Source organism: Rhodamnia argentea, chromosome 5 (assembly GCF_020921035.1).
Source record: "Rhodamnia argentea isolate NSW1041297 chromosome 5, ASM2092103v1, whole genome shotgun sequence".
Lineage (NCBI taxonomy): Eukaryota > Viridiplantae > Streptophyta > Magnoliopsida > Myrtales > Myrtaceae > Rhodamnia > Rhodamnia argentea.
The window spans coordinates 2,008,386-2,030,814 of NC_063154.1; the positions used below are offsets into that span (position 1 = coordinate 2,008,386).

The 22,429-nt window shown below is 41.0% G+C and overlaps 3 protein-coding genes across 8 annotated transcripts; 1 reads left to right on the forward strand and 2 right to left on the reverse strand.

Annotated features, from left to right (window-relative positions):
• Positions 1-4,036: 4,036 nt before the first annotated feature.
• On the forward strand, positions 4,037-5,922 carry LOC115743828 (transcription factor SCREAM2-like). Of its 2 annotated transcripts, none has more exons than XM_030678805.2 (4): positions 4,037-4,343; positions 4,831-4,956; positions 5,265-5,435; positions 5,756-5,922. In XM_030678805.2, the coding sequence occupies exons 1-4, from the start codon at positions 4,266-4,268 to the stop codon at positions 5,849-5,851; spliced, it is 471 nt and encodes a 156-aa protein (XP_030534665.1). In that variant the 5' UTR covers positions 4,037-4,265; the 3' UTR covers positions 5,852-5,922. The 2 variants fall into 2 exon arrangements, with proteins under 2 accessions (XP_030534665.1, XP_030534664.1); XM_030678804.2 differs by having other exon boundaries at positions 4,042-4,343; positions 5,262-5,435.
• An 8,098-nt stretch (positions 5,923-14,020) lies between these two features.
• LOC115743798 lies at positions 14,021-16,845 on the reverse strand. 5 transcript variants are annotated; one of them, XM_048279554.1, is made up of 7 exons: positions 16,667-16,805; positions 16,476-16,629; positions 15,864-15,971; positions 15,659-15,757; positions 15,227-15,352; positions 14,610-14,617; positions 14,021-14,512 (listed from the first exon to the last, which is right to left on the reverse strand). In XM_048279554.1, the coding sequence occupies exons 2-7, from the start codon at positions 16,612-16,614 to the stop codon at positions 14,477-14,479; spliced, it is 516 nt and encodes a 171-aa protein (XP_048135511.1). In that variant the 5' UTR covers positions 16,615-16,629; positions 16,667-16,805; the 3' UTR covers positions 14,021-14,476. The 5 variants fall into 5 exon arrangements, with proteins under 5 accessions (XP_048135511.1, XP_048135509.1, XP_030534628.1 ...); XM_048279552.1 differs by lacking the exon at positions 14,610-14,617 and having other exon boundaries at positions 15,864-15,962; positions 16,476-16,539; positions 16,678-16,845; XM_030678768.2 differs by lacking the exon at positions 14,610-14,617 and having other exon boundaries at positions 16,476-16,539; positions 16,678-16,845.
• A 1,642-nt stretch (positions 16,846-18,487) lies between these two features.
• On the reverse strand, positions 18,488-21,198 carry LOC115743759 (amino acid transporter AVT6C). The gene is made up of 5 exons (XM_030678696.2): positions 20,695-21,198; positions 20,086-20,238; positions 19,571-19,774; positions 18,934-19,399; positions 18,488-18,840 (listed from the first exon to the last, which is right to left on the reverse strand). Exons 1-5 carry the CDS (start codon positions 21,053-21,055, stop codon positions 18,714-18,716), a joined length of 1,311 nt encoding a protein of 436 aa, XP_030534556.1. The 5' UTR covers positions 21,056-21,198; the 3' UTR covers positions 18,488-18,713.
• Positions 21,199-22,429: the final 1,231 nt, after the last annotated feature.

The following is a 22,429-nucleotide window of genomic DNA, read 5'->3' on the forward strand; positions in this document are numbered from 1 at the left end:
CGATCTAGGTGAGTCAAAGCTCGGCCTAAGCGTACGAGCCTAGGTGAGCTCGAGTCGCCAGCCGGGATCCAATTCGGGCAAGCTCGTATGAGCCTAGGTGAGCTCGAGGCTTGTCGGGATTTGGCCTCGAGTTGCCGGTTGGAATCGAGTGAGCCTCAAGCTCGCCGACATCGGGTGAGCTCGAGGCTAGTTGGGATCCGGCCTCGAGTCGCCAACCCGAATCGAGTGAGCCTCGCCGAGAAGCGGTCGGTTGCTGAGCTTCCCATCATCATCGAAGCCTTGAATACCGGCCGACGGAGGAGAGAGGTTGTAGCCGGAGTTGCGGACGTAGGTCCGCAGACGAAGAAGGAAGGAGAAAGGAGGAAGGAGAAAAAAAACCAAAAAAGAAAAAGAAGAAAAATAAAAGATAAAATAAAATTAAAATTAAAAACTTTTTTTGTAGCGAAATTAAAAACATTTTATAAAATTACAAAATTTTAAAAATATATATAATTAAAAAATTTCACAAAATTTGTATTGTATGATTTAGTTAAATATCATTTTTTTTTTATCTAGTATGATTTGGTTTAATATATAATTGTTTAAGAAATACGGGTCGGGTATGGGTCGGGTGGGGTATGGGTCATTGAATTTGCATTGGATAAATATGGGTCAAAATGGGTTAATATGAGTCGGACCATATTCAACCCAACCCAAACGCGACCCGACCCACCCATTTGACACTTCTACAATCCGTATATAAGCAGGTTAATACCATGGAAAACCCCAACCTGATATATCTGCGACAAATTTACCCCAAACTATTTTTTTTACCACAAAAAAAAAAATCAAACCGATACATTTGTGATAAATTTAACTCAAACTATTTTTTTGACCACCAAAAATCCTAAATTGAAACTTTTGTGATAAATTTAACCTAAACTAATTTTGTTGACTGAAAAATCTCTAACCGGTACACTCGTAACAAATTTACCATCCATTAAATTAGATTAAGACCACGAAAAATCCCGAATTGATAAACTTGTGATAAACAGAGGGTAAAAATCCTAAACCGATACACCCGTAAATTGTCACATGTCGACCAACTTAGCAATTTGAAGATTAGATTTAACAAAAACTAACAAAGGGTAAATTTGTCACAGGTGTACTAATTTTGGTTAAATTTGTCACAAGTGTACAAATTTAGGATTTTTAGTGGTCAAAAAAATAATTTGGGATAAATTTATCATAGAGGTACCGGTTTGGGATTTTCCGTGGTATTAACCCTATATAAGCTAACGTACATAAGTTCCACTATCTATAGGAGAAGTAACGCTATGAATACTAAAACTCTCTTTATTATATTTTTTAATTAAATTATGATTTGTTGAATGTCACACTAAATGTTCAAAATAAGAGAGATTCATATGGAAAGCAATTATATAATCTAACGTGATTTGCTATAGGAAAATGCTGCCCCGACAGTACTATCGGGGATAATACAATCTCAACCGTAGATCCACATAATATCATCATGTGTTTCACATAGAGCACTCATTGATTGAGAAATCGTGTGGTAAAAAATAACTAACAATCTTGTCAAGATGTCGGGTTAGCAGCTACCTTTGCTATATGACTTAACAAATAGAATTCGGTAAAAATATTAGTGTAGCAGCATTTCTCCTATGTGCGAAATCCAATATCATGAGTTGGTACACTTAATTATTTTTCTCTCCTTCTTTACAGCCGTAAAGTAAGCGGTAAAATTATATGAGAAACTACTTTTTACAAGAGGTAATTGACCTAGCTGCTGACTCTCTTAGAATCTAAAAGCCCTAAAGAGTATTGCTGCAACTTAGGGGAAGGCAAAGGGGCTAGAGATTGGCGCAGGACTGTAATGCATCGAGAGAGCAATTGTTTTGTAGTAATGATTAATGGGCACACATGTGAATAGATGGGTACGTGATTTGTCTTTGAGGAATGTAGACAATGTTGGAACCAAAACAGAGAGAGAGAGAGAGAGACCTCCAAAGTTACTTGGCAAAGCAAACGCAAACAAGAAAAGAGAAAGGGGAAAAAAAACAGAAGAAAAAATTGTTTTTGGGTGTATCTTTTAAAGGTATCTCGTGATGCATTCATTTATTAGAGCTGGCTATTCACAGCCTTTGTTTTTTGTACATTCACTGTTGGTGGGATCTCTGTGCATGCCCTCTCTGTACCTCAACGGGAGGCTAATGCGTGCAGATAAGGACACAGCTCGTGCATGGGCGGCATTAAATTTCAAAAGGTACTCAAGATGAAGAACCCAATGCCTAATCAATGAAACCCTAATTGGTGAAACCAATATGGCTTTGCTTCCCTTCGCAATTTCGTTTCTTTATGGTCCATTAGTTTGCTTCAAAAGGGCATGAATCACAAGCAATTAATGAACCTACGGAAGGGTAGTTTGTGATCAAGAAGCATAGAAAAAGATCTAGAATGATAAGATGATGAGGAAGTTCATCTCTCCCACGAGGTTCATGTCTCGACACGATTGTACTTTAGGGTAGCGTATGCCTTTCTCTTTTTCACTAGGGTTTTTTCATCTGTGCATGGATGGTGCTCTCCAAGTACGTATCCAGCACTAGCCATTCCTCAAGCAATAACAAGATGTGGAACGAGATGCCATTCTTGAAACTTCTAGCGGGCGCGATAGGCAAAGAAGAGATACTTTTCTTCCTTGTTTTCAGGAAGAGAGAGCTTGAATTCTCCTGCTTTACTACTGAAACTTCTGTTTAATTATGGACGAGAGGTGATGGAAAAGGTGTCGTGGAATGGCACGTGAGGATAGACAGAGAGAGAGAGGACAAAAGGTGACGGCTGGAGAGAGAGAGAGAGAGAGGGAGAGATGAAAAGGTCCCGTGAGGAGAATTTGGAGGCATTCCTGAATCACAACTACAACATCCAATTCTTTGGTGGCTTCCGCTCCTCTTCTTCACTCCTTCCGATGGCCAAATTCCTTTCTCCATCCCCCCCAAACTCAATCACCACCCTTTCCTTTCACGAGCTAATCATCCCCCACTTTCCTCTCTTCCCCATTATGCCCCTCCCTTTTTCTCTCCTTTTCCTACCTCTATAGATTTTTTGTTGGAAGAGGTGGCTTCCCCTCCTTTTCCGATAATACTGTCGAGTTATTTCGACTATACGATCTCCAAATCAATAAGTCATTTATGCAAAGCATGTGATAATAGTGTGTGAATTTATGATTGAAATTATTCTGTCATTGAAGCATTTCCCTTTTTCATTTCTAGATGGGATTTGCAACTCAAGCTCGTTTAGAGATTTAAGAGGAAGTTAATGATCTTTTCGTAATGAGGCAAGACTTTTTGCCAATTCCAAATCAATTGGTCAACAGACAACACGGTGAATCATAAAGTAAGATGCATAATGGGTTTGTTTGTACAAGAAATGGGCTATACTATAGGATGTACCGACTTATCTGTAGATAACCGGAGTAAATCTCATGAGATGATAATCGATCAAAATCAGAAATCTCGAGTATAATTTGTAACTATCAAAATTGCAACGAGATTGGCTCAGCTCAACTTCAACTGAAAGTTGTGCTAGATCAAAAGGAAGATTGCCCGAAAAAGATTTCAGTTTAATGAGTTCCACTCTCACGAAGTTTTGCCCAATTAAACATGTTTGAAGACGAGAAATAAGGGGAGAGGTGTTGTAATGGCTTTGTCCGTACAAATTTTCAGTAATATCTTATGTGCTAATGCAGATATGAATATTTTTGACATATGGTATAATATATTATTGGTTTGTGAATATTTTTACAGTTGGTTGTTCTTTGACGAATGAAACACCACATCGTGAATAAATACAATTTTGGCAGGAATTTTTCCCATCATATACTAATCCTTTTCCTTTCGATGCACTCTTTTTCATAGTGGTTCTTAAAAAGTAATTATGTAATTTATAGGTAATAAGCTGACCATGCATCTTTTTATAAAATGTGGAAAATTCCATCACACTTCAATTTCGTGAAGAAAGGATAACATTGTAAATTCACGGATACAATCAAAATACTGTATTTTGCTTGTGAAGCAACTGAGGCAGACATGTGGACTGCAAACGGGGGACTAGTATAGATTCGAGAGCTCTCGTTCCCCTCTTTAAACAGCCTCGGAGCTTGCAGTCTCAGAGTGAACAAAGGGGGATTACAGAAAGAAAACGAATTTGATTCCGAGAGCTTGAAGATAAAAGGAAGGAGGAGAAGGAAAGAAGGCAGAGAAGATAGCATGGTTTCGAGAGAGCAAAAGAGAGCAGTACTGCATGAGAAGCTGCAACTTCTTCGTTCCATGACAAACTCTCATGCAGTAATTCTTCCCCTCTGCGCTTATTCTGATTCCTTTGCTTCCATAGGCTTTCTGCTCGTTTCGCCAATGACGCCACCTCCGATTTTGCTATGTAAATATACCCAGATAATCAAGAGTTCAAAAACTTCCCTTCTCTCCATCTATTTTTCTTCTTTCAACTTCTATTCTCTGGTTTGGTGATTCTTTGATCTTATTTTCAGTCATATCCTCCCATCCGCTTCGTCCCTGTTTTGATTTTGATGCAGAGAGTGATTTACTTTCTGTCGAACTGATTTCTGTCCATTCTTGATGTTCCTCATATTTCAATCAGTTTAGAGGGGTTGGATATGGGGGAATGTTAACTCATCTCAGTTTTAATGGTGTGGGATAGACTTCTGATAATCGCTTATCAGGTTCAATCGATTGAAAACAGTCATTTTCCGAATAGAGATTAGAATTTCCAGTACCATTCTAATGCCGCACTTACATTCCTTGTCATATTTGTCAGCTAAACAAGACTTCAATCATAGTAGATGCATCCAAGTATATCAAAGAGCTGAAGCAGAAGGTAGAAAGGCTCAATGAAGACATAGCAAATGCAGAAACTTCAAGCCAGCAACCTCAATTGCCTGTGGTATGTTCTTATTATCCTAATCTTCCGCACGTCCATGTTCATCCTACCATATAACCCCGCATTCACATTCTCTGTCCATATTTTCCCATACGACTATTTATGGCATTTTTCTTCGTCGAATCCGATCTCGTCTACAGTCGTCACGAAGATGATGCACACCCTATTTTTCCTGAAGTGCTTTTTTTTGTCCTCAGTCAAATAAATTTGAGTTAAAGAAAAACTTTATCGCGTCATTTCCCCTATTTACTTGTGTGATTTGACTTTTCTTTCTCGTTCCTCGCTTTGTACTTTTGTGCTCTAAACAGCAGGTAACGGTGGAAACCCTAGAGAAAGGTTTCTTAATCAACGTATTCTCCGACAAAAGCTGTCCCGGTTTGCTTGTGTCAATATTGGAAGCTTTTGAGGACTTGGGTCTTAATGTTCTTGAAGCTAGGGTTTCTTGCACGGACAACTTCCGCCTACAAGCATTTGGAGGCGAAGTAAGATTTCTTAGTCCCATTTTCATAATCTTTATATTTACGTATACACATACCCTCAGTATGTACACAGTTGCGTTGCAGAACTCTCTCTCTCTTTCGTACACACACACACTCTCACATACTGGCTGTGATATGAGATCACTAGATGACACGGAGGGTTTGTTGCATGCGAGAGCTTATTAGAAACGAGACGCAAGTTTCGGGCGCGCATGGTGGTGAAAGCAAGCAAGTTATTAGACACGACCTTGAGAGCACCTAATACTTGATTATAAAGAGTTAATGGTAATGACAGTATCATACGTTCCGAACTCGTTCTGCAGAATGAAGAAGAAGGTGATATGATCGATTCACAAGTTATCAAACAAGCGGTAGTTCAAGCGGTGAAGAATTGGAATGAGAGCAACAATGATGGATGAGAAAGAATGATATAAATCGTTTGGGCATCTCGTCCTTTGTAGGGTTTTTGCAAAGGAGAGTTAGGAGTTGCAAAAGGAGAAAACAGCAACGGCAGGTCTGAAAACGTCTGAAGCATTTTCCTTTTCCCCACAAGTAATGTCTAAGTACGTATCATGAAATGCTGAAGAGCATATTAAAGAGGTGAAGAGATTCCATAAAGTGTGGGATCACTTCATTAAGCTATAATGGTATAGTCTTCGAAGTTAATGTAATTATTGCTTCTGAGAAACCTATGTGTTTGATGCTATCCATCATCCACAGATTAAGTTGATTTACATTCCTTAATTGTTCAGTTTAATTTTTTGTGGGTTTAGTTTTTCCTCAGTAACTATTGGTCTCATGTAGAAGTGCAGCTAATTGTTTGCACATATGATCCATATATCCTGCACGCCAAGCTTCGAGAAGAAGAATGCTTAAATGAAGTATTGACTTGTTTATTGTTAAAGATATTTTAGATATCTTATAATATCAACCCACGTTATTGGTGAAAATGTTAAGTCGTTCTTGGACCGTATACATCTAGATGGAAGCGTGCATAAAAAGGAAGGGTGTGCAAAAGAACCGAAAACGGCCTAGGATTGGACCGAACCGACCGATTCTGGGCGGTTCCCCTGGGAATCGATCTGATTCCCGGTTTCAATTTATCGAAACTGGTGAGTACCGCTCCGATTGCTGATTCCAGGTGTGGAACTGTTTACCAAGACCGGATCGATACACACATATGTAAAAAGATGAAGTGGAAGAAGAAATCAAAGGAAATACTCGGTCGCTCATCAAATCAAGAAACTCTCGAAACCAGAAGTCTGGGAATAATGAGTGCGCATAAATGGTCTGGACACCTGCTTTCTCTTGGCATGCCATTGTCCATGGAGTCCAATGACAACACCCTAAGCTTTGGTATGGAAAAACTGTATGTCGGTCGTCATTTACTCCTTCTTAGTTGCCATTTTGTCCACTTTTAAGTTACTTACTTTCATGAGAACCGGTGATCTGATATTGAGTTGCTGTTCTCTACATCGAAATCGGAATAAAACATGCGTTAAAAACTTCCGACAAAGGGAGTTTGTTATTGCGAATTGGTACTAGGACTCTAATTTTCCTTCCCTCAATCGACTTGTTTGCGTCGGGATGTTCATTAAACGTCCTCGGATTTCTAAATCGGAAAGCTTGTTGTCGTAATGAGATGATCCTAGGGACATGTAATTCTCTTTTAACCGCGTGAAAACATCCGCGATGGGAATATATAAGCTCCATGTTGGTCTCTTACCCAAGAAACCTTTTCAATCATAACTGTGGACCTCCTGTACAACAAACTACATCAGCTGCACAACTTGCTTCGCACTCTGTTCCCATCCCGAAGGATAGGGAGGAGCCATTTGGTCCGGAGAAAATTATCCAAAAAGTCCAAAATTTATTGCAATTTTACCGGTTCGGTCTTAAAATTTTTGAATTTATGCTAGCGTGGGCGAGGGCGTCCCGGCCCTCAACCCTAAGCTAGGGGGAAAAAGAAAAATATAAAAAAGAAAAGAAAAGAAAAGAAATTATAAGAAATTATAAGAAAATTCAAAACGTTTTAAAGATATTATTAAAATTTATCCACGTCGGTCTTGGCCGAGCCACGTAGGACAGCCGATGTCCATATTAGTGTAGTCAAAATTATGTGAATGAACTGAATTGGCATAACGTCAAAGGTTACCGATTGGCAAAAAAAAAATAACTAAATTGACATAATTATAATTGATTTATGATTCTTTTTTTTTTTATGATTTTCCCATCTGGCCGTAACTGCGATGACCGCGTTCCGAAACACACTACGAACCTGGAAGAGAAAATATTGCATACCCCCTTGGTGCCACCACATTTTTCCCCTTGTCCATTTAATGAACGACACGTGTCTAATGGGCCCCACATTTCAGATCTTTGAAAAATCTCTTTCTGACCCACTTTCTGCCTTCCACAATCACCCCTCCACCTCCTCTCTTCTCCATCTCTCTTCCGCAATGCGCTCCCTCTCTCTTTCCTTCAGAAATGAAGACTTTTTTTTTTTGTCTCACCCATTCATGAAAGAAGAACAAAAAATAATTCATCTTTTCTTTGATTTACATTGCCACATATTAATGTATTCATATTTTTGTGCGATTTGACTCTTGGTTTATATGGGTTATGGAAGTCGATTATTCCTTCACCAAGATGTCGGCCTCCGTCGACCGGCCGGCGATGGAGTAGTCGACGAGATCTTGGCACAGGGGCGGAAGGTGGCGGCATGCTGGAGGTCGAACATCTCACCGCGGAGTTTATCGGGCTTGGCATCAATGAGGGCCAGCTCGGCGGCGGCTAAGAACGAGGTACGAAGCTGGCGGGGCTTTGTGCATTTTCTTGTTGAACAAAAAATTGGAATAGACCTTCTCACTCTCCGTATTTTTGTTGAATTTGGGTGGGGGGAATCGAAGACGAGTGAAGACAGAAAGAAGAAAGGGGGAGGAGCGCTGCAGATTAGAGGGAGGGTGGAGGGTGGTTTATGGAAGAGAGAAAGTGAGGGAAAAAGAGATTTCTGAAAAGTGGAAATGCAGGATCCAATAGACACGTGTCGTTCATTAAATGGACAAGGGGAAAAATGAGGTGGCACCAAGGGGGTATGCAGTGTTTTCTTACCAACCTGAGGCACAAATGATCATGAACTCCTTGGAGAATCAAGGCCGTGAATTCTTGGGCCTCCCTCCGTCCACACAAAGCCCCGGTTATGGGATTTTTTTACGTGACTTTTGGATTCAAATTTCAATAGAGACCGTCGTCATCTGAATGTTTTTCTGGATTTTGGGCTTTGGGAAAGATAAAGATCGCAGACCCACGATTTAAATTCCGCTAAAGATGGAAAGAAGAACACATCCACTTCGCTAGCAAGTGAAAGAATTCAATAGACAAGAGTGATGAGAAAGAAGGGAAGACCGATAACGTCCTCACTCCTCATCCGTCGTTCAACTCGTACGATAATGTGTACACAAGGCAGTCAAGTCATTTCTCGTCGACACAGGGAATCGACTACAAGCCATTACTAAATCCTGCTAAATTATTGATTGATGATGTCTGTCGGAACGAAGAGCAGGATCCTCTCATCTTCGCCGCTCCAGCAGCAGATGCTTTTTCTCGAGAGAAGCATCTTTAAATAACGAAAAAAGCAGTGAGTTCAATTGCGTCGAGGCTCGCCGGACTGTTGCTCGTAGTAATGGTAAGCCGCCGCACCTGAGAGCACCGCCAACGTCAGGGCCTGCGCATGCATCCTGTGAACAACACGACACCGTATAGTAACTCAGTTACATACACTTCAAAGTGTTCGTGCTTAATCAAGGCGAGGGGAGGAGCTACCTACCGAGCATGAATGAGGCGGAGGCTGGGCTTGAGGGGAGGCTTGGTGCGCGAATAAGCAAGCGATGCTCCAACTGCTGATGCCCATAGTCCTCCTGCAGCATCAACCCCCATCCTCACGATTTAGATCCGGCAAAGATTGATTAGTCACAGTCGTTACTTTTGATACAAGTATTCGAGATGGATAGAGATGGGATGGAACTGACCAATGCTGGTGAGCTTGTGCTCGGAGACCCAGGACTGAATCGCCTCCATCTTGACTTCTTCTTTCTCTTGGCAAAACAAGGCTGAGAATGCAGCGAGTATGGAGGAGTTGAGAAGGCCGGTGCCGGTGCATTTATATAGGGGAAAAGAGGTGGTGAAATGGCGGTGGTGGTGGTGGAGGTGGTTGGTGTGTGGCCCTTGGTTTTGTGCACTGGAACCGTGAACTCCTCCATAAACTACAGGCTTCTCTCCTCCGGTTTTCTTCTCTCTCTCTCTCTCACTCAGAGGACAGAGGATAGATAGGACTCGGGAGTTGGGGAAAGGTGAAACATTTTCAGACTCCATCCGTACCAGATGTTTCCCCAGCAGCCCCGTCACCTTGTGCTCACTGTTCGCACGTTTGTGACAATAATGGGGTCATTTTCCCGGGGCTTATTCAGCATCGCAATGAAGTTGCAAACTTTTTGCACATATCAAAACTGAGCCCCGACCAGCCACCGCCATTTATTTGGGAAGAAAATTTTAAATAAAGATTTGAAATATCCTCATTTTCTCAAATAAGAAGTTGGAGTGAACCGTGTTTCAAATAATAACATGAAATATCCTCATTTTCTCAAATAAGATCAGAAATGGTTATGTCTATCTCAAAAAAGGATCAAACCTCACTAAAAAGGCTATTTTCGTCCTTTACATATTTTTTTATTAATTTAACTAAACTTTAAGTTAAACTTGTCTTTTGACAAAATTGCCCTTGACCGACAGGAATATTTAGTCGGCCGGTGAAATCATATATCCGCTTGATATGCTTGCTAGTCAAAAATTCACGCTTGATATGTACGCACACATATTCGTGTGATATGCTTGTCAATCAAAAGTTCTCATTTGATATGTAGGCATGCATATTCGCGTGATATGCTTGTCAATCAAAAGTTCTCATTTGATATGTACGCATCGGATATCCGTATGATATGGAATCCACATATGACATGTACGCACCATATATCCGTGTGATATGCTTATCGCCTAAAAGTGTACATTTGACACGTACACACTACATATCCACGTGATATGCTTATCGGTTAAAAGTTCACGTTTAACATGTACGCACCACATATTCACATGATATACTTGTTAGTCGAAATTCCATGTCTTATAATTTTGTCTTCTAATTTTAGCTTACAATTATAAAAAAAAAAAAAAACAGGCAACCAAAGCGATGAAATCGGATCGGCCAATGATCCGGTTTCACCAAAAGAAATTTGCGGTCCAAATTTAACCGTCCCACCGTAAGAATTGGTGGGACGGTCAGCCTAGCTTAATCCTACTTGAAATTTAATCCTATTTGAAATTTTCCCTTTATTTAGTCTCCTTATTTAAGTTAAGAAAGTCGATCACGTGCCTATGTCAACACCTCCTCTTAGGTGCAAGCCGGATTAGGAATGATACATGGAAATTACCAAACGGGGAGAGCACGTACATGAAATAAATTGAGGCGCGACCTATCAAAATGGGTTATAAGCCCATTTGTTAATCCATATATGATGGGTTGAGTTATCGGATGGGTTAGTTGTGTTTAATAAATGGATTATAAATGGGTTTAAATATAATATGAGTGTTAAATGGATCATAAATAGGTTTATAACTTACTTAAACTCAATCCACCTTATGATTGTCTCTTCATTCTCTCTCGCCGTCACTCAATCTCGCGTTCACTTACTCCGCATTCTCAATCAATTTGGATATGAGTTTTCTTAAACTAGATTAAATATAGAGACGTTTTAAAAATATGGTTCGGGTCGGGTATAAATTGGTTATGGGTAGAGTCGGATATGGTTTAGTAAATTTATATTGCAATAAATTGGTGTTTTTGGATCAGATCATTTATAATCCGATTCAACCTATCCATTTGACAAATCCATTAGGGTGGAACCTTACTCCAAACTCATGTTAGAAATTTTGCCCAAATCGAAAATTTAAACTAAATGGTGGTGGGAGATCATGCCGTACATTCAAGCGATGTGAGATGTTTTGACAATAAACACGATATTTCTCAACCAGGGTCGTATTCAAATATATAGGGAGCTTCTTCAGTTGAAAAAAACAAAGAGCAGAAAGAAAGAAAAAAAAAACAGCACTTTCATGGACAAAAATGCCCACGTGAAACCATGGAAGCCATAGGAGGTAACGTTAACGTCACCGACTTTTGGGATTGGTGAAAACTCGGTATGATAATTCGGGGATTCCCACGAAGAGAGATTTTCATTTTCCCCTTAATAACGACTCACTTTGCGAAGGGCGATAATAAAATAAACTACGTTTAAGCATAATCAGGACGCGATTAAAGTGTGGTCAGGAAGCAAAAGATGTCAACGAGGCCCGAAAGATGCTTTGAGATCTGATCCTGCCTAACACCGTGAAAAATGCCTAGTTTCGGCTGGTTCTAAGTGGTTTTCGTGTGAAAACCGGGGGAACTTGGTCACTGGTCACGACCACTTTAAGTTAATGAGTGTCAAAGATATTCAGTTAGACAACGTTTACAAATCCAGGGGAATGGGCTCCAGTTAAACTTAACTTTGCCTCGTGGCGTCATTGTATACGACTAATTTCCTTAAAAAACTCGAACTGTAAGTACAATCTCAAGTCTTTCTCGAACTTTTCGTTTGTTTGAAAAAAAAATCTTTAACTTTTCCTCTAGTTTCAAGTCAGTCAACTTCCACAAATCGCCACTGACTTTTTAAAGATTAACATGTCAAGAGGTTGTTGTTGTGTTATATGTACGTGGGGGTGTTGATAAAGGCCAAGGTTCCGCTAATGAACCTCTAACTGGCCTTAGGGGTGAGCACAAGTCCCGAGTAAAATCGGGGAACCGAACTGGAACAACCCTAAATATTGGTAAGTAGGAACCGAACCGCAAAATAGAAGAACTAGAGAACCGGATCAAACTGGGGTTACCCTAAAACTAATAGTATATTTAGATCTTTTCACTAATTTTCATACAAGAAGTATCAAACTTTTACAATTTAGACAATCATTTCATTACTACTGTTATTCAATATGTTTTTCCATTAATAGGATCAGTTTTAAACTTGCTATGGTGCAGGTGGAAGACATGTACCTCATATTATATATATTGGAGGAGAAATCAACTATACTGCACACTTTGAAAACCTTAAATTAACTAATCACGTCTTTTTACACGTGTTTCTAGTTTACACATGAATCAACCCCTTTCACTTACTCTACATGACAACATATGAGAGAAGAGGTTTGATCTAATAAAGAGAATAAAAGATTTCTTTTTTGTCCTGAAAGTTTGTCTTTTTGGGTTGTATTAAAGAAAGAAGAGGTTTGATCTAAATGTTCAAGGTGACTCGTGAAGTTTGCCTCAGGTCGAAAGCCAGAACATGTCAGAAGCCAGAACATGTCGGAAGCCCATTTAATATTGTAAAAACCTATTCATGGTCATTACGTGTGGATGCTGTGTAATCCGAGAACAACTAAAAACGAAAGTAGTACGAAAACATCATTTTTTTAGCTTTTTCACGGAAAAGACCCGTCTTTCGATTTGACAATGGTAGGTTGTAGTTTTCCTTACCCATGGACGCAAAAGCCAATGAGAGCGGGATGCACCACCACATTCTTTGCCGAAAGATCAGTTCACGCCTCTTTCCTCTGTCGCGTTTTAAGTCATCCATGACTACTCAAGCGATCGTGGCATCATGTGTGACTATGGCATGCAATGGAAATCTCTCGCCACGGCAGATTCAAGTAGTTTCGACGACCTGCTTCGCGTTCATTCGAAATAGCTTGAAGTGGTCGAATTGACTATCGAGAATTGAGAGACACATGTTCATGTCCTATAATGACGATCTGTTGCGCAAGCCTGCCGATCAAGATTAACTGATTCACGTTAGTAGCCCACCGCTAGTTGTCATTCGAACCCAAAATGACCTTCATGACGGATTGTGCCTGACTAGTCCAAAAACGAAAGCAATCACGAGGCAATTTATATAATTACGCATAGTCTCTCCACGGAAGAAAGAAAGATGATGAATCGACTCGAGCAAGCTCGTGTATGATTTCCTTTTCCTATTGTCTTATAGGGATGGAAATGCCCCAACAATCCAATGGAAAGGAACCTTCTTTCGCACTCAGCATACCATCAGTGTCAATGTACTAGTTTAACCGGCCCCAAGTAAAACCACCAGCATCTTGTCAAACCTCATGAAATGAACCGGATTAGAAAGAAATTCTTTCTTTGGGTCGGCCATGCGCTGGCCCATATCAAGTGCATTGGGCCGCCATCCAGAAAGCAAAACCGAACACACCAATAAGAGAAAAGGAAAGCCTCTTCGGTTAGCCGCATCCTTCTCTCCCTTGACGACTGTCTTAGAAAATTACCACCACCTTTAACCGGTTATTTCATCGACGAAATCTCGAGGTGCGCGGATTCATGCGACTCCAGCGCACCACAACTCTTGATTTGGCGTGCCATGCGTGAGACCAACGTGATCGAATGGCTATGGTCCATTGGGCTCACACGAATCCAGCGCCTCCATTAGTAACTCAAAAAATTACCTCTCCATATGGACACCAAATCTCGTTGCGCAACAGGAGATCTAACCTTTAGAAGTTTGCAGTTCAGCATTATTCTATTTCAACTAGTGAACCATCACATGCCCAAAACCAAAGAAAGAAAAAAGAAAAAAGTTAATTAAAAAAAAAGGGGTCACCAAGCCTCACCTTCTTGAAGCAGAAGGCTGCATCTGTTTTCTGCGATCCAGGAGAAGGCCACAATGAGATGCCCGGATGATGGATAGCGGAGGCTTTTCCAAGGGATTGTTACAGATAAGATGGGACATGCTCCAAAGTTAACCACCAATGACGCAAAATTAGACTACCACGGCTCTAGGAGGAATCGTCATATCTCAGATCTTGAAACCTTTTTAACAAGCCAGATCTATACTTCTCTGCTTCTGCGTCCTCAAATGAATCTGCCATGGACCTCATGACGGAGGTCAACCCAGCTTGGTGCAGTATTCCCGCAGCTTCGACTGCCACACCATAACTTACTTTTTATATGAGCAATGTAATAATGTGGGAGCACAATTTCGTTCGTCAAGCTTAAACAGTAATAAAACGGCCATTCACAAAGTCTTCTCCAGTCAGATATGTCAAAATTGGTTAGGACACTAGTAAAAAAGAAATGTCAAGGAAGAAATATCACACGATTCACAAAATATTTACTATCTTTAAGGAAGAAATATCAAACTCAAATTAAATCGAATGTTCAGCAAAAGAGAATGGATGAGCAGGGAAGAAAATAGCAGAGTGCAGAGAAACCTCCAGGAGAAGCACTAAGAACTCCCTAGAGAGACAAAGGAAACAAAAGACCTGAATCATTCCCATTGATGCTGACTCACAGTTGAAAAGTGAGGATCAGAGAACTACTAAAGACATGACAAAACTTTGTCAAAGATTCACCAGAGCCTCAGATTAGAAATTTTAAAAGATACGAACTGTCAACAGTATATTCCTATATCTTGCAAGACGTATCCTTTCTATCAAAGCCACTCTATCAGAAGTTCGATCATCGACTTTGTGATAGTGACAAGATGTAAATAACTTTTCCAGCTGAGAAAATCCCAGAATGAGTATTGGTTAGTAGCACAACGTGCTATGCACCTATCCTAAAGCATGAGGAATTTGCAACTATAATAATTAGGGCACAGATGTAGGGAACAAACAGATAAAACAAAAGGCACCACCTGAATTTGAAAGAGCAGCAAGAGCTTTCAAAGCTTCCTTCCTTGTGCGGTCATCTTTAGCAGTGCTTAGCATGTTCACAAGCTCTTGAGCACCACCCATTTCCACTATTTTCATCCTTCTTTCATCTAAGTATCAAAGTGAAGTTGAAAATGATTTCTATGATTCAAAGCATCGACTGCAGCTACGATACAGCAAAACAATGCATGGTTCATGCCAACAACGCTAACATAAATATAATGCTGCCACGTGTGTTATAATAGCGAACATACATAGCAGATGGCAGAAGAATGAATATGTCAAAAGGCTCAAAAGCTACATTAACTTTACCAAGTGCTTAGATAGTTATGAAAGGTGAAAAAGTATCTGAAGCATAATCACCGAGTTTCCTGAACATTATTTGTTTGTCACACCAAAGGAGATAATGACATTACCATCTATTGCAAAACGTGATAACCTAGAAGCTCCCATTCTCTTAAACAAGGGATCCTTGACATGCAGAAGGGAAACAGACTGCTGTATCAAATTATCTCCTGGAAAACATAGAAGAATTCATCCATCAGAAAAGGCAAGGTGAGGCAGAAACCATAAAATAGAGAAGTGACCCCTTCAAAGATCATGAGTAACATCTCCGCATACCCAAGTACGGGAAAATTTGATAGCCAACAAACGTGGCGGTTCCCGCGAAGAACAACTTCAACAACCATCCTATCTTCCTCTCAGCCTCCTGCTCTAGCGCTAGCTCATCTAGAGGTGAATCAAGATATAACAAAATCAGTTTCAGCAGCGCAAATGCATCGCGTATCCCCGGAGGAATCGTTGCAGGTATAACACGTAGCAAGAGGGATATATGGCCATCAATCCACCTCGAAACATACACAGAATTATCAGGGAAAAGAAAGTGAAGGACCAGCCATTTGGCAATTAGTTCGCAATCTAATGGTTCAATCACAACAACATAGACCCCGCAAGAATCTGAAATAGATTTTCTAGTTCAAGCTCAATGCAAAAGGATCTTGAACGCCTCATAGAAAAAGGGGCCAAATCAATAGTTCAATAGAACAAATCAACTAAACCACGTAGAATGCAAAAATCATCCGCGGAACGTTTTCGGACAAAATGAGCAAAATCACAACGTCAATCGTACTGGAAGCCGACAACCATCGAGGGGCCAAACGAACATGCTCTAGCAAAAGATTAAAAGAGACGCAATCCGAAAGGCGAAGTGGGTGAATCGGAGAAATCAGCAACCTTTCCCGTTGTATGAAGAGGAACATCTACTCTGCAAATACCCGGGTTTTCTTCTGCATAAATACTGCGCAAAGATCGATAAAAAATTGTCTCCATCAAAGCAAGAATCAACTGAAATATGCTCAGTCCGGTCTCGCATATATGCTTCAGTTTGATAATGCACGAAAATGGAAGTGAAGATAGAGAAATTAGTCAAATTTACAGTGGCCACTCGCGCCGTTAAAGCACGCATGATGATGCCCGGTGAAGATCGAAGAGAAGACTCGCGCGCTCCGCCCAAGTTCTTGTTCCGCTCGCGCTGGAGAGTAGAGCCAAGAGAGGGAAAACCAGCGAAAGCGACCGTCCGGTGAAAGACTACCAAAGTGAGAGTCGCCCCAGCTGAAAAGACAGTCGTAAAAATTACAAATTTTTTATTTTTTTTATAAGCATTATAAGGAAAAGCTTTATAATGGAGCAAAAAAGTTGCCTGTCATTGAGAATTATTTTATCCATATATTTGAGAGATAAAAATCCATATATGTGTTTTGAAAATTTAAAGAGGTTCGGCTCCAAATAAAAAATGTAAATGCTTTTATTGCCGAATCCCGTTGCTTGTGCTTACTTAACATGCTCGGGAAGTGTTTGATGATATGTCCAAGCGGGAACGCGTCGTCTTGGGCAATGATCACCGCGGCATCGATGGAGAGAGCACATTGTCTGTTGCTTGAGGGATGCTTCCGCGATGTGCGAAATTACTGAGATTATCACGAGGAGATCTGATTGACTCTCAATCTCTTTAGTCGTGTAGACCGATGCGTTGGATGATGCAACAGACTTTGCAGAGAAGCTGCCAATTCAACGACAAGGAAACGGTCTGGTAGAGCTTGTTGGGTGCCTGTGGAGTTGATAGACAAAAGTCCAAACTGGGAGATTTTGAAGATGGAGAAAGCAAGAGAGATGTATTGGAGGAGCAATGCGCATAAAAGGAATGCGTATATGATTTTGGGTTTCCATCAATGGGAAAAATTCCTAATTTTGCCCCGGAAGCCGGCAACCTAACATCCTCAAAAAGGATGAAACTTTTGTGCATTAGAGGAGCCGAGAGTGAAATGGAGTGCATGGCTTCTGTGCCAGTCCCAACTCCGGCGAGATAGGAATGTGAATTGCATTTTTCGGAGGTCCCAGGATTACCTAAATTCTGTTAGCAGGTGAATGGTAATTTGTCAACAAGTTGACCTCTGGCTGATCATTTCTTCAAAAGAGGACTTTGAAAGAAAGGTAAGAAGTCTTTTAATAGTAGTTCTTTTCCTGGAAGTACTGCAATTATTCTGTAGGACAATGGATAGTTCAAGATGATCTTGAACCGGGGAGAAGTTCTGTTATTGTGTTGTTGCCCGTGATTCTTTTCTGACCAGAGGATTTTGATGCACTTTTGATTCTTTTCTGACTAGAGGATTTTCATGCGCTCTGAACAAGACGGTTTCGTGAAATAATCCATTTTACTTTGTCCGGTCGAAGGTTACTCTCAAACGGAAAATGGCGGGATACAGATTAACAGGTCCGCAACAGATGGTAATTTTCTTATCTCTGTGCTTGGCGATGAAACCTATTCATATTTGCCTGAAGAGCTCATCTTTGGCCGTTGATTGCAAGCACCTGACAGTGAAATCCATCTCAACATATCTAACTTCTGTTCTGCAATTTCTGGTCCTTGGCTGTGATAAAAGTGCATCAGGATATCGCACCAGCCGCATTTTCTGTCTTAGCTCAGCGAGTGCAGGATTTGATATACCAAAGTTCCTATGTTCGTCCTGCTTTTATGTGCTGAGCGTGCAGTTGTTGCTTGCTTCCTGTTCATAGACTAAGTTGACCGCAAAAGAAGCCAAAGGAAGAAAAATCATCTACAGGTTGCTAGAGATTTTCCTTCTGGGTTAGATCTAAGAAGCTACCTAGTTGGTTAATTCTCAGCATTCGATAAATGGAGTCTTGAAATTTGGGAGCTCATCGGCACGGTAATAGTAATACAAAGACAGTGGAGTAACATTACCATGTCTTTCATTGGCTTCAACAGGTATAATTTGTACACGATTCACTAACTCTAGGAAGTATTGTATACTCAAGATGGATAAAATCCTGCATAATCTAAAGGTTTCTGCATCTCAAATACATCGCAGAAGATATGCAAGCAACACCATGACCTCTGCCTTGCCAGGACAAAACGGCAGCAAAAATACTGGGATGCGAAGGGAAGAGAAACAACTATGATCTGCTTCCTGTCAAACTGTATATGTTCGTCAAAATGGCAACTGTACTTGTTATTGCTGCCAGGCCAATCATTACTCCTGCAACGACCCTGTCCTTCACGGTTGAGATACCATGGATATCTCTGCACAGAATAGTACAAAACAAGATAAGTCGACAATATTTTTGAAGCCATGCAATTCTTATGGATGCCGAATATACTGGACAGGATTGATACCTCAGCACAATGGCGCCTGGGAAGATGAATGCGAGGCAGACTGCAGAGGTGGATCCAACAAATTGGAAAAAGTACCAAATGTCTGGAATAGCAATTGCAGCGAGATAACTGATGACAAGCAGTACAAGCGTGAGCCACAAGAATCTAGGTGTGTCGGTGGCCAGAAGCGGCTTCTTTTGGAAAAGAAATTCGTCAATGTTGGCTCGTAGGGAGAAATTCAAGAGGGGAAACACCAGCATGAGGTGTAGAGCATAGCTCAACCGGACTGTGTCGTTCAGCAATGAGCCAATCGCTGTATCCGAGTCCCGGTCGAAGTTGATGAGTATGTCGGCCATGATAGAGTCACCGAAGAGCAGATAGCCGAAAATTCCTATCGCAAAGTAGATGGAAGCACAGAGCACTAGTGATATTCTGACTGCAGCAATCATATGAGAGGGTCTTGCGAGCTCAGAACCAATTGGATGAACTGCAGGTAATGGGATTCAGAACTGCATCATAAACTTGATGAAATCTCAAAACGAGGATAAGAACTTTTTTCTGTATTTGACTGATGCTAATGCTAAAGTTCTTTCAAGGCATGATCGACACTACTACTGAATCTTATGCTGAGCACAAAAGATTCTTCTTTTGTTCTCACCGTTGAAGTGAAACGTGAAGGCCGTCACAATAACCGGAACGGCAGTAAAGAGGTTGAAGAACGAAGACCGGTTCTCCAAATCAGGCAGCAGTCTTGGGCTCTTTGCTTTCCCCTCCAAGAGGGCACAGACTGCCAATACCGAGCTGATGGCGACGAAGACCACTGCTAGAAGAACTGATACAGCCGAGCTGAATCTCAAAGATTCTGGAAACACCACCATAGAGATTTAGAAAGCACAAACCTCAGCAGCAAGGTGAAAGTTCGTTGAGCGTTTAAGATCTTATTGAACTTAATCAAAAGGTCTCCTGTTCAGTACGAAAACTTTTTTCTTCCTTTTGCTGAAGTTTTCTTCTAAGTTAACTCTTTCTTGGGTAACGATCTTCTTAATGAAGTTGTTCTTAAGCTATGACAGCGAGGATATTCAAGAGGGAGACCTTCCAAAGAAAGCATAGGACAACCATCTCCCCCTAATGACTGCAGGAGAGTTAAAAGAAAGATGGCCAACAGATACTCACCGACACGGCGTAGCAAGACCAGCGGAAGCATCACAAACACTAGAATGAAGAGGAGCGCAAATTCTCTGGAGTTCCACCAGTGAACACCGAACCACTCCTGCAAGATCCCCAGATGGACTGATCCATCGGGCTGATTTCCAGAGAGTACGTCCCCTGAAAGGGATGATACTGAGATATAGTGATGCCGAAAAGTTTTACTAGCAAATCTGATTCTAAATGTCAAAACCGTGTCCTTAAAACGACAGGAACAAGGATTTGAAGAATCACCAATGCAACTGATTCAAGTCATTCATCTATAATAAGTACATGAAACGACGATCAATTGAAATACTCCGTAGATTTCTTATATCACCCTGTCATCCGTCATCTGTCATCGTATTTCTCTCTTCAATCTAATCAGAAGAGGTAATGTTTTCAGGATGATTTTGTCCAAGACATTGCTATTAATCTGTGAAGCATGTTAAGAAATTGAAGGAATCGACCCCTTTCAGGAATCTCACAAGCTCCAAAACCTTATGGCCCTAAAGAACCAGTGATGGCTACCAGATGCAGGTGTTAGTGCCATTAAACATTAACTAACCACCTTATGGATATAGCTCATCTACTTACCGATGATGATAAGGTAGATGATTAGACACCCGAGGTTCGTGATCATGACACAAACTTGCACTGCCACGGATCCAACCCGCCCGAACGACTCCTTCATGAGTCCTGCATACGTCGTGGCTTCCCCAGAGTGCGTGAACCTCAACAGGAACTCGACCGACACGTCGGCGAGCCACGCGATGACCATGATCAGCACAAACGCGGGGACGGCCCCGAGGACCTTGAGAGTCGCTGGTATGGACATGATCCCAGCCCCAATAATGGTCGTCGAGACGTTGAAAACCGCGCCAGAGACTGATGCCGGCCTGGCGGACGACTTCTTCTCCGGCAGCAGTGGGACATGCGGTTCGGCCTCCGGCGACATGGCTGCTGGGAAATTTCAGGCACTGGATTGAGGTCTGAGCTCCGGATCTTGGATGCTGTCTTATTGTCCATGATTGTCCATGAATGCTAATATATCTGCGCTCGTTTTTGCATGTGGGTCTGACTTGGCTTCCGAAAATATTATTGGTCGGAGGGAAATGTCTGTAATTCTTCCCAAGTAAGATTAGGACAAGGACGTAAATTCGATGGACGCTTCCCAGCTTATGTCCTTTTTTAAGATTATTTGACAGCTCGGAGTGGGACTAAAGAATGGTTGGTGGGCAATAATGGATGAACGCAGACGTAGAGCAACGCAGCCTCGAGAATGCAGAAATGTATGGGGACGGAAATGAGTTTAGGGGGGATGGGTTTGACCTGGGTTGGAAACATAACATCCAATTCGGTTTTGTCTTTGCCAACAAATTGACACGGGCTTATTGGATGGTCCCGCTCGAGCAATCTTTTGTTGGGAGCATATAGCAGAGGTCTAATACCTTCATTAACATATCCAATTGAATTCATCTTTACTCAAAAATTTAAGTCAATGAATTCATGACCAATTTGAATATATTAACTACTTTACATCACATTCATTTTTCGATATGTAACTTCTATGATACAAACCACTTATGTATTTCAGCAGATTCGACGAACAGAAACTTGTAAAAACACGTGACCAAACTGACTTTCTCCAATCATGGTTTCTGTTGATGTTCTAAAGGGGACGACGGGGGTGGGTTTTGGGAGATCCGTGTCGATATTGAACACGTTCTTCTTTTTTTTTTTTTTTTTTTGGGTCAAACGTTCTTCTTTGTTGAATTAGCGGAAAAGAGAGAGAGAGAGAGAGAGAGAGAGAATCAACGTCTCGGAATAAGGATTGTGGTCAAATACGGACAGTTGAAAAGGATGGTTCGACCAAAAAGAAAAAAGAAAAAAGCAAAGGATGGACGGAGGTAGGGAGTAGTATTAATAAAGCTGTAGTGGGAAAGCATGCTTGAAAAGCGAGATTCCTATGTCCATGTCATGATTTGATTTCTGGGTATGATTTGGTTCTTTAACTTTTTGCATGTCTCCTCTTTGGTTCCATTTTTAATTTATAAGGATGACGGAGCTGAGTTGGAAGTGACTGTACTCGTGCCCATCGTGAGAGTTTCCTAGGTGTTTCGAAAAGACATGTAGCTATCCATCAATGGCAAAAGGCCAATCAAATCCTAAATTTATTGTATTTATACTAATTCAATCATAAAATACTTAATTATGTCAATTTGATCCTAAAAATTTTATATTTTTATCAATTGAGCTCATCCGATCAATTTTAGCATGAAATCGTTAACGTGGACACCGACCGTCCAACGTGGACACCGACCGTCCAACA

Bases quoted from the DNA above. Each gene is read 5' to 3' on its own strand.
- LOC115743828 (XM_030678804.2), top strand. From the start codon at position 4,266: ATGGTTTCGAGAGAGCAAAAGAGAGCAGTACTGCATGAGAAGCTGCAA. The intron at 4,344-4,830 runs GTAATTCTTCCC...CATATTTGTCAG, and splicing joins CCATGACAAACTCTCATGCA to CTAAACAAGACTTCAATCAT. The intron at 5,436-5,755 runs GTAAGATTTCTT...CTCGTTCTGCAG, and splicing joins TACAAGCATTTGGAGGCGAA to AATGAAGAAGAAGGTGATAT.
- LOC115743798 (XM_048279550.1), bottom strand. From the start codon at position 16,614: ATGCGAGACCGGACTGAGCATATTTCAGTTGATTCTTGCTTTGATGGA. The intron at 15,353-15,658 runs GTAATGTCATTA...TTTGATACTTAG, and splicing joins ATCACGTTTTGCAATAGATG to ATGAAAGAAGGATGAAAATA. The intron at 14,513-15,226 runs GTGGTGCCTTTT...ATGGTGTGGCAG, and splicing joins TGCTGCTCTTTCAAATTCAG to TCGAAGCTGCGGGAATACTG.
- LOC115743759 (XM_030678696.2), bottom strand. From the start codon at position 21,055: ATGTCGCCGGAGGCCGAACCGCATGTCCCACTGCTGCCGGAGAAGAAG. The intron at 20,239-20,694 runs GTAAGTAGATGA...CATCCCTTTCAG, and splicing joins CATCTACCTTATCATCATCG to GGGACGTACTCTCTGGAAAT. The intron at 19,400-19,570 runs GTGAGAACAAAA...CATTACCTGCAG, and splicing joins CTTCACGTTTCACTTCAACG to TTCATCCAATTGGTTCTGAG.